The sequence below is a fragment of the Dromiciops gliroides genome, chromosome 3 (genome assembly GCF_019393635.1).
Source record: "Dromiciops gliroides isolate mDroGli1 chromosome 3, mDroGli1.pri, whole genome shotgun sequence".
Classification (NCBI taxonomy): Eukaryota; Metazoa; Chordata; class Mammalia; order Microbiotheria; family Microbiotheriidae; genus Dromiciops; species Dromiciops gliroides.
In genome coordinates, this window is record NC_057863.1 from 527598941 (window position 1) to 527610954 (window position 12014).

The following is a 12014-nucleotide window of genomic DNA, read 5'->3' on the forward strand; positions in this document are numbered from 1 at the left end:
TCCTTCCTTACTTCATCTCCCCTCCTTTAGTTCTCTTTCCCTTTCTTTCTTTTTTCCTTCCTTCCTCCCTTCCTTGTTTTCTTCCTCCTTCTCTTGCTTTCTTCCTCCCTTCTTCCCTTCCTTCTCTTCCTCTAGTGTTTTCTTTCTCTTTTCTTCCTCCACCTCTCCCTCCCTTCACTCTTTCTTTCTTTTTTCCTTCCTTCCTCCCTTTCTTCCTTTCATCTTATCTTTCTTCCTTTCCTTGCTTCTTCCCTCTTTCTTCCTTTCCTTTTCCCCTCCCTTTCTCCTTTTCTCCCTTCCCTTTTTCCTTCCTTTCCCCTTTCTTCCTTTCCTTTCCTCTTTTTTCCTTCCTTCCTTCCTTCCTTCCTTGCTTTACTTTCTTCCCTCATTCCTTTTTCCTTCATTCCTTCCTTCCCTCCCTCCTGCCTTTTTCCCTTTCATCCTTTCCTTTTCCCTCTTTTACTTTTCTTTCCTCCCTCCATTCCTCTCTTCCTTTCTTTTCTAACCAAATCTTGAAATAACTAGTAGAGTATTCTTGGAATGCTTTGATAAAGAGCATGAGATAGTGGAAGGAGTAGTACCAATTTTGTAATCCTGGGCAAGTCCCATAACCTTCCTAAGCTTCAGTTCTCATCTGTAAAATGCAGGAATACCTTTAGTATCTGCTTCACCGGGTTGTTGTAAGGGTCAAAGGAGATAAGATATACAAGGTGCTTTAAAATGCTAAACAACTCTGGACATCAAATTATTTTTAGGACAATAAACCACAAAACCAGGCAAATCTACTTTGATTTTCAAAGGCTATTTTTTCTTCAATTACTTATATTCCATTCCCATTAAATAACTAGGATGTTAACATCATAGGCCCAAGTTGAGGGCAATATTTGGGAGGCATCTGGAAACTGAATATTCATTTGACCATATATGACTCCTTTGTGTTTCATGGATCTGAATGAACCTGTATCAATTCACATGAATATATGCAAAGTAAAGAAAGAGCCACTTCTTACCACACACTAGGATATTACCATTGAATAGGAGTCAAACTACTACCACCAAAGAAAATATAGATTCAGATCCATTTCCTACTTGTGTGACTTCAGCCAAGTCAAACTACCAAATACTGAGAAATTCGATTCAGATCCATTTCCTATCTGTGTGACTTCAGCCAAGTCAAACTACCAAATACTGAGAAATTCAGCTATCAGTGATTCCCTGGTACTATCATTTCCTATTTCTTTCCCAATCTTCTTATTCATTTTCTTGAAAAATAACTTTGTAAATTAACAGCAAACTATTTTCTCTCCTCATCCCCAACCCCATTGAATATTATTTTTTCAATTTTACATAGTTAAAATGTTTTTATTCATATTCATTCATTTATTCAGATAATTGGGTGCTCAAGACGCATATGTATGTACTATACACAAGAAATGCAGAATAAGTGAAAATATCCTGGACTTAGAGAATCAAAGGACCTGGCTTTTACTCCTGGCTTTGCCACATACTACCTGTGTGACCTAGGTTAACTGAGAAGAAAAATCACCTAAGCTCTCTATTTCTCTGTTTCCTCAACTATAAATTGAGGGGGTTGTGTCAAACTACATCACAGAGCCTTTCTAGCACTTAATCTATGATCTCATGAACCTAGCTTCTACCCATCCTCTCTTTTCAGTCTTCATTGTTGCATAAGAAATCTATCCTGTCAACATCATAGGTCCAAGTTGAGGATGATATTAGGGAGGCAGGTGGAAGCCCCTCTAAACACATATACACATGCACATAGATAAATAAATGTAATATGCTCAGAAATGATTTCACAATCCTTGACTTAAATTGTCTAGGTCAATTCATAGAACTCATTAGAACAAAAAGCAACACAAGACAAGAGAATTAGAATTAGTTATAGCTAGTCAGAAGAATAATGGGCTAAAATGACATTGAATATACTTAAGTACTTACTTAAAGGATTTCTCTTGAGATGAGAATTAGGTACCTAGAAAAAAATCTAAATGCAAGTGATAACCTTTTAAAACCCTAGACCACATAAACACAAACTGTTTAAGCTTCTTGAATAGGAAGATTTGGCAAGTGAAGAAAGGGGAGGACTGTTTTTCAAGATCGCTTTCCTTTCAGTACTCCCCTGGCCTGTGCTAATTTTACTTCCTTAGCCTGAGGCCTGTAGCAAGGTTCAGCATTCAGCTTTCTTTGTCCCATCACTCCAGATGTTCTGACACTGATTTACCTTCACCACTGTAACTGCGTCTAGCCTTATCTGCCACATTCACAGAGTTTCTATTTGTAGCTCCACAAACAACTAATCCCAGTCCTGATGAAATGTGCAGCTGCCAAGAGGTTGGCACTGCCTCCTGAGAAAGATGTGGGGCTTGTGAAGTTTGTTTCTTTGAAATAGGAGAGAACAATAGGCTAGGGAAACCATTTGGGTTTCATTAAACCAGTAGTGCTCTCCACAGGAGCTGCCACTCTTCTAATACTCCCCACATCTTCTAAAAGGAAGGAAAAAAAAATGCAATCACCTTGGTCTTCATTATTCACAGTTGCCTGCATTATTCCTCCCTCCACCCCTAACACTTTTCCCTGTTTCATGCATCTATCAAGTTTGGAACTGCAGCTAGACAATAACACAAGAAGAATGGCATCAGGAAAAGCAGAGGTACGAAGAAGCAACTCTTCTCATAGCTGACTTTGCTCCATAGGTAGAATCACTCCCAGTCCCTTTTGTACTATGTATCATATCATTGGATCAACACAAATTCCTCCCCTCCCCCACCAGTGAAATCAAAACCTAGCCCAAATGGTCTTGCTTTGCACTTAGCTTTTCTCTCTTTTAGGTTTTCAGTTACTTAGCCACAATGGCTTAAGCAAATACTGGAAATTAGCACGCTATATACAAGTAACTTGGTTATCTGAGAAAGGTAAAATGGCTGTCATTTAATATACATTAATTTGGTGTCTTTATCATTCATTAAATAATGACAGCATGTGTCAATGACTTTTATTTTAAAAGTATGGGGGGGGGTCTTGCTGAATTTCTTGAGTGAAACAGGCTATTTCCATGGGAATGGTGATAGATTACAATTCTTATGCTCTGTTTGTGGTCAGTACATGGACTTGCACTTGCCCATATTCTCATCTTTTCCCAGGGTAATGATAGGATGGAGGAGATAATATCTAGTTAGGTCACACTAGCTTCATATTTATCTGTTTTTGTTCTTTTGTTTATTTGTTTTTGTTTTTTAAGGCTCAGACGTCCATTCTTTCCCTCCTGCCCAAATTACATAGAATGAAGAGAAATGTCTACTTTTTTGCCTAAAAGACAGCTTGGATACACAAGTCACCTTCTCCATCTAGGGTTCTAAATGATACAAGGATCAACATCTTTCATAGTTCTGGTTAACTTTGACACACTACTCTGACTGGATTAAAAATAAACGTTAAGTGGCAACATTCAAAACACCAGAATCATCACTTAGGGTTTCCCTGTTTCCTCACTCATCTCGAGCACAACTTAAATAGGTAGAAATAATTCTGTTATCAATTTTTGTTTTAGTCCATCACCCAGCAAGACTTTCAGATTCACATCCTAAAGACAATGATCTCCCCTACATAAACATTTCTCAATCCCTAATTAATATCCATAAAACATGACCCCTTGAAGAGTCACAACAGTGAAATAGATGGGGAATTATCCTTGAAGTCAGGAAGAAATGAGTTCCAGTCCCATCTCTGTCATATACTGTATGTGACCCTGAGCTAGTGACAACATTTCAGTGCCCCAGCCAACTCTAACACTTTAAGCTGTAAAGAAGCTACAAATCAGTTTCCTCTCAGAGGCTTCCCTTTGCTGATAAAACCACAAATCTGTTGTTTCTTAATGACCCTTTCCCATTCAGCCTTTCCTCTTCCAAGAGCTTGTTCACCATGGACCAACATTTTAGTTAGCTGTCACTACAAGGAGCCCCTCCTTATTCCTATAAAATCTACTGTCTCATCAGAATATTCACTGTACAACTGTCCCGGTTCTGCTATTCATCTTCAATGTGGCTCTAAGACTTCACAGAAACAATCAGAAACAGAAATCATGGTATGAGAGAAATTCTCCATATGTGTGTTATTTAGATCCCAGGAATAACTATGCAAGGGACAATAATTACTTTGTAGCAGATTGGCAAATGGTGACATCTGAGATAGATTAAAGAGCTCATCTGCTATGTTCTGTACCTCAGTTTTTATGGCACCCTGGCGACTGTGGAAAAGAAATCTTTAAATAAACCATAACATGCTTTATTATTGCTTTTGTACAGAGTTTTGGCATTTTCCCAGGGTTTAGTGGTTACCTCACGTAGAAGTATGTTGCATGTATTAGCATCACCATGGCTTAAATTATTGCTTTAAGAGTTAGCATGAGAAGGTATTGCTTGGGAATAAATTTTAGACATATGTACAATTTAATGTTAAAAAAACACATAGTGGTAACCATTGCTAACTTGGTGACTTTCCACTCATTACTGTCAAAGCAATCCTTATGAAAGTTCCCACTATAAATTGAACAATATCCAGAAGCTCAAAAGTCTTTCCCTCTTTGTTGTAGTTTGGTAAACCTTGTTCTATGCTACATGCATTTGGCATTAACTACATATACAATCTGTTAGTGATTAAACCTAATAACCGATATTAGGGAGCAAGAGTCTTCTCTTGTGTGTGTCAGTGAAGACTCTTTTCAAGCATGAAAAATCATGCTTAGAAAGTACAATCCCTGAATTTGAAACTGAAGTGATTTTATTTCTCATGGAAGCCATTATATGAGGATCCCTGAAGCCTGAAGTGAAATACTTTGGGAAAATAACTCCAGCTGGCATGATACATCTCTTATGCATTTGTTAGTGTTTACTTCATCCCTAGTAATTCACTCAGTTTTCAAAATTTCGTAGCTAATCCATGAGTGCTCTTCCTGACTGTCAACCAGATGATTCCCCTAATATGGATGTGATGTCTCATGAGGCACTTGACTGACACCTTCCATTTTGCATAGATTACTGTGTATAAGACTATTTTCTGTTTAGCAAAAATTTAAGATGGATATGAACTAAATATAGTAAAATGATCATATCAATCTTCTTATACCTCCTTTGCCCTTCTGAGTCAAATGTGGTTTCAGTAAGCTACCATTCATTTTTATTTATTTTTAATTTTTTTTAGATGAGACCTAGGACATACAAGGTTCATATAAAAACATTATGACAAAGTAGGTTTTGGCTACAATTCTGCTACATCTTGGACTAGAATACTACCAATAGTTAATTGTCTCTAGCAAAATAAAATAACTCAGTGCCCATTATAAATAACCAAGTTTATATTAGTGTTAGATATGATGTCATAGTATTTTTAAAAGTTGAAAAGTGAAATCCTAAAGCTACCCATGTCCATTTTACTTACTAAATGCTAGTATATTCATGTAGATGTAGCTATTCTTTAATGTGGACAATAGAGATTAACATGTTCCATGCTACATGAAGTTGGTTCTTTCTGTCAGATAATCATTTTAATATCTGAGAACACAATGTCATTATAATGTGTATATTTTACAGTGATCCAAATCAAATGATCTTTAATATACTGTGCAGTACATGTTCCCAAATGGATGTCCAGTATGTCACGTGAATGCTTATTTCATCAGTAGCATACTACATTCAGGAGCAAATTAGAATTTTATAGTTTCTGATCCCTGCTATAAACACTCAAAATACTTGTCTTAGGCAATACTAGGTAGCCAGTGGGCACTAGATACATGTTTTATGTAAATATACAAATAGTATTCTACAATCTGTATTTCTGATTTGGATTTCTTGTTACTAGGTAAGTACTCATTACTTTCAAACCTGTTCTGAATCAAAAGTAATTCTAAAGAAAATTTCGATTAAGTCATATGAAATAACAGTCCAAGAAAAGAGTCAGTGAAACAAAAACTAAAGACATATACATATATGTGTGCACTATGGAATACCTAAAAATATCTTAATTTTAGAGTGATGCAGTTAGCTATGATAAATGTTTTATTCTCTATATCCTCTGAACTGTTTTAATGTTGTATTGCATGCCTAAAATATGCAATGAGGCAGATATACCATATACCAATAATGCAACAATAATGGAAGGTGAAGCTTGATACCTTTAGTAAGCCTCAATCTAGCCCCTATTGCCCAGGAGAGATGTGGCCAGATGGGAAAGAATGATGGAAATAACAGATATTAGCACAGTGGGACAATGGAGGAATAAAGTGTAAAGGAGAGCCTAAATACTGGTCAAAAGTGCACACCAAAACAGGCTGATATTGTACCCTCTGACACAAATCCAAAACATTTCTAATCCCTACCCTAAATACCCATAGCACCTGTCCTAAATAGTATCAGGCAGTCAGATGACAGTGAATACATATTTTTCATGATAATGACAATGATAATGAACTTGAGTTGCCTCTTGATATTTCAAAATTCAGCATAAATTACTATGCACAATCTATAAAGATGTGGTGCCAGATATTCTTATTATCAATTTTAAAATAAAGTTGTGGCTGAATTCAAGAAGGCATTATTTACTAGATACCAACATATCCTCCCAATAAAATATTGAATTTCATGTACCTTATTGCTGGTCAACCCATGAGCCTCAAACATTTAAACTAATGAGTTTCCAACCTCTCCAAGAAATGTCAAATTAGGTTCATTCTCCAAATCATAGCTAGTCCACAGATCACAGAGTCCCACACATTGTTAAGGGAAAACAATGTAAAATTTAAACCATAATTGATTACTTATAAGTAAGATTTAAGCACAGAGGCAAGTGACAATACTGGGAAATCTACCACAAGTTTTGTTCCTCACATTGTCACCCAGAACTGATCTAAGTAAATTTATTTCTAAGGGAGCCATTTTTAATCATCTAGTTTCCATGATGCAAAAGCACAGAACTTCATATTTTGAATCACTATCAATGATTTTGATTATTGTTATTAGTTCTATACTGATCATGCTCAATATGTTCTTTACACATTTTGGTAGATTATGGTTTTGCTAAATAAGTGTTATATTTCCTTTTCAGTATATTTTCCAACATTAGTATTATTTCCATGGTGATATTGACATCAATTTCTTGCATTGACAGCTATGATTATCAAGTCACTCCAAATTAGCTCCTTGTGAGTACATTAGAAGAGTCATACTATAGATACTGACTATCTTCTGAAAGTGTATTTTTTACAAATGAAGCTTAATATGTAACAAATGATTTTAAAATGATTCTGCACTTAATACCATTATATTTCTATGAGGGGCAGTCAATTACATTTCAGTCTGATGTCTTCTGATACATGGGAGATGCTGCATGAAAAATCTTTTTTAAAATGTAAAATGTCAGTGCAGACATCAGTCAAGTAAATTTATGATGTTGAGAAGGCAAAGAGTAACTTGCCAGTATTCTTATCCAACTGTTTCAGTTCATATTCCTAATTAGAAAACTGTGGAAACTTTAGGCTTACTTGCCCTATAATGGAAATATCCTGCTCTTTACAGTTTCATACTTCCATGGCTATGAATGGAATTCATAGATATTACTTACAGCACCTTGCAAAGACAGATAGCAACATGGGAACTTGAATAATCAATAACAAGACAAAGGTGACAAGATAAAGAAGATAAAGTGAATCACTCCTTCAGAACAGAGCTCCATAGAACAAGATTAGATCTAACTGCATGAAAAAAAAATGTAAGTTCATATCCTGAGTATGACATAGCTATATGTATACACACATATAACTGAATCTATACTAAATTCTTTAATTTGACATGTGACAGAAATATAAGTGAATATAGTAGTATACATTCCAATTTTTTCTGTAAGTGAATTGCATAAATCAATGTTGAAATCAGTTGATTCTGATAAAATGAGAGTTTACACTGTATACAACTTTTTTCTCACTTGATCTGATTCTCCTTATTGGACAATGACTATCCAGGAGAGTTTGGAATCTTCTTACCTACTGCTCCTTAAACCAAGTGTGGCTATTTCTTTGTTTGGATCTTTAGGGAAAATCCACCGCAAAAGGCAAAAGAACAAGCTGAATAGATGCTAGAAACTTCTTATAGCCATATGGTTACACAAGCACATAATATATATATGTATATATATGTATATATATATATATATAACTTGTATGAATTTATGTGATGAATATTTACATATATACATATATATGATTGCATATTCATCATTATTAATAAATGAAAATGTTCAGCAATACAAGAGAAGTCATTTGGCAATATCTGGTTTCCATTCATGAATATAAGAACTAGCATGATCCTAAAATGAGCCATGTTCGATCTTTAGGTGCTCACATGCTGTCAGGTAGCTAAGCTATCTCCTACCTTGAGAAGGGGACTACTAAGCTCTAAGTTTACCTGGGCCACATGGTCTACAATAAGTTTGAAGCACCCTAGGAGTCAAGCAGGGAAGAGCCCTGACACGATGACCTTGGCATTCTCTCCTCTTGGTGGAAGACAAAGCCCTTGGCCTAGAAGAAGTGGAGAACACATTGAGGGGCAAGAAATATAGTCTCTTCATCTTCCCTCCACTGCTTTGCCAGTGCCCTACTCAAGGGTGAGAGAGCCCAACAATTATATTAACAATAATGATCACAAGACATAATTTTTATATCTAAAAGGGCTTCCCATCCACATATCTTAGTCAACTTTAGGAGGATTTATTGAGCCTCATAATTAGGATATTATTTTATAGAAAGACACTTTTAAATCTCTAATTCTCAGCTGTGGTACAGCAGTTACCACTGTAAATCTCTGACCTAAAGAAAAGGGGCAAAAAACGCACCACAGAATTCAATATACCTTGATTACTAATCAAATCCAGGGGAGGGAAAGCAATGAGTAACCATGGAATAAGGAAATAGCCACACATCACAATAGAGCTACAGAACAAATGCTTCCAGATCATTAATTAGAACAGGCCTTTTGAATTTGTCTTGATTCCAAACTCTGACTATCCTTGCAACACAGTGCCCCTGACTTCAGGGTAGGTCAGTAATGATGTAGATTCCTTTTTTCATGCAGTGTTGGTCAAGGGGAAGAGGATTCAATTTTAGGGAATCATGCAATAAAAACCTGCAGGCTACTGCAGTGATTGTGGGCAGGGGGAATTCACCAGGTCTGAATATAGTAGACCTCTTCAAACTTCCATGATGGGGAGTCACTTATTGTAAAAAGTAGCATCAAACTGCAGCATAACTTGCCTTTTTTGTTTCTCCAAACCATACAATAGGAACTTTTGTCTATTTTATGCTATACAAGAAAATAAAACCATTAAATATTGCCAATCTTGGCAAAATTTTGAACTTCACACTAATACCCACAGTCACTGGAAGTAGCTCACAAGAGCAATAAGTAACCCAATTCCATTCTTATGAGGCAACAATCTATCATCATTCGCACTGACTCAGAAAGGAGAGAAATACAAAGATAATGACATTTAGTACATTTTGCGTGTGCAGTGCTCTGCACATAGTAGGTATTTAATAAGTATTATATTGTGGGGCATAATTTAGCAAGTCCCAATATCTACCTACATTTTAAAGTACCTATAAATTAGAGGGAAACCATTAGAGAGACCAAAGTAATTTTCCTTTGTAAATTACTGCAAATTTTCAATGAGAAGAAGAAAAAAGATTTCTCTCCATGTATTTATTGTCTAGTTTACTTCTAGGAACTCCACTTTTTTAAAAAAAATCATGTTACAATAATTACATTTGAAAGACATGTCTACTAAGCAGACGGACAGGGTTTTCTGCACAAATGAAATCCCCACTGAAGTAATCCCTATCTGATACTAATCCTTCTAAATAAGTGTAACCATATTAGATTATTAGGTTAAAGTTACATAATACACCAAATATACAGTAGTTTACTCTGAAAAGCTGATTCAATTGTTATGTGAAATGTTATTTATCCAGAAAGAGAAAGATGTATAAAAATAGGTAATATCCCTAAAATATTTTACTCAGTTACAATTTCTCTGGCTGGGAAGTTGACCAAACCTCTATGGTATCTGTAAGAAATGTCTCTTCCAAAAAAATTATAAAATTTCCTTTACTGAATTCACACATTGAAACTAAGAATGCAGACTCCACACTGGCTCTCCTTTGTTTTTCAGTGGGTACAATTCTTAAGGTCATGTCACCTCATGGATATCAAACAGAAAACCCAAGGAATTTATTTTTAGGTTTTATTTGATAAAGGGATTATGATTATAATTTGTTTTTTAAAGTGGCCAATAATAAATCATTTAAGGATGGATGCATCTCATTCCCTTACTTGTCTTCCCGTCCAGTTTGTTTACTGACAGTCATCACCCACCTTATTCTAGTATTATTGCGTGACATTACACAGAGATTGTACTGCTTGCCCAGGATGATGTAGTGAAGAAGAAAGGGTCTCTCTTCACTTTTCTGTCCAGACCCAGGTTGTGGGCTTGTGCTTTAGTTATGAGTCTTTGATCTGTAGCAGGTCTCATAGGCTTGTCTCCCGAAGGAACATGGTGCCAATGTTGTAGGAAACCTTCTTCATTCGAGTTGAAGAGATCGAGGGCTTTGGCTGCTTGGGACCGGTTGTGAGCTCCAGGAAATAACAGATCCCAGGGATTTCCTTTGGAAAGTTGTCTGGAAGCTCTTCACGGGACCGAGGAATGAAGGTAAAACTGTCTTCTCTCTTCAATAATCTGGTGACAATGGAAAGAAAATGTCAACAAAATAGCTAAGAAGGAAGAGCACAGACTCTGAACAGCTCATTCAGGGAACCTTTCTCTGATGAATTTTCAGTTCGGTTCAATTCAGTAAACATTTATTAAGCTTCTACTATGCGCCAGGCATTGCGATAAGTGCTGGGAATACAAAAGAGGCAAAAGACAGTCCTTGCGTTCAAGGAGCTTATAATCTAATGTGGGAGACATCTTGCAAATTCACATATACAAAGCCAGCTATATACAGGATAAATAAGAAATAATGAACAGAAGAAAGGCACTGTAATTAAAAGAGTTTGGGAAATACTTCCTGCAGGAGATGGGATTTTAGTTGAGATTTAGAGGAAGCCAGGGAGGTCAGTAGCTAGAGTGGAGAATGTAGGGGATTGTAGGGATGGTGGACAGACCAAGAATGCCCACAGTCAAGAGATAGAGTGTCTTGTTTGTAGAATGAAAGTGTACAAATAGCACTTTCTGTCTGCTATAGTGTCACTTGCTGCTACTCTTTCCCTACTGAATAAGCTACAGTGATTCCCCATCACCTCCAAGATCAAGTACAAAATGCTCTTTTTGTCATTCAGAGCCCTTCACAACCTAGTCCCCTTCCACATTTCCAGTCTTCTCACTCTCCACCACATAATCCTCAATTCAGTGACACTGGCCTCTGCTGTTCCACAAACATGACACTTTATCTATCTCTTTCCTCTCTAGGGATCCTCTCTCACTGTTTTCCATGCTGGGAATGCCTTTCTTCCTCATCTATGCCTACTGCTTTCCCTGGCTTCCTTTAAATCCAAATTAAAATCCTATCTTCTATATGAGGTCTTTCCCAACCCCTCAACTCTAGTGCCTTCCTCTTTCAGTTATTTCTCATTTATCCTGTCTAGATCTTGTCTGCACATTTTTATTTGCTTGCTGTCTCTCTTCTCCATAAGACTATTAGTTCCTTGAGAGTAGTGACTGTTTTTTGCCTCTTATTCTTTCCCTATCCCCTAGCATAGTGTTTACTGACTGACTATGAATTCCCCAAAATATTCATTTTAAAATGTTGAAAACGAAGTATTACTCAAAAACCTTTTTAGTCTCTCTTCTGATAAATTTGATGCTAGGAATACTAAATAATTTCACATGCTACCCAAAATTGGCAATTTTATAATAATCATAACTAATAACAATATATATGTAAACATATG

At 36.2% G+C, this 12014-nt stretch overlaps 1 protein-coding gene across 1 annotated transcript in view; it reads right to left on the reverse strand.

Annotated features, from left to right (window-relative positions):
• Positions 1-377: 377 nt before the first annotated feature.
• The window catches only part of GUCY1A2 (guanylate cyclase 1 soluble subunit alpha 2), a 424741-nt gene continuing 413104 nt past the window's right edge, over positions 378-12014 (reverse strand). The window contains exon 8 of the mRNA XM_043994631.1: positions 378-10800. Within this exon, the coding sequence (XP_043850566.1) occupies positions 10593-10800 (208 nt within the window). The 3' untranslated portion in view covers positions 378-10592. The remainder of the gene's footprint in view (positions 10801-12014) is intronic.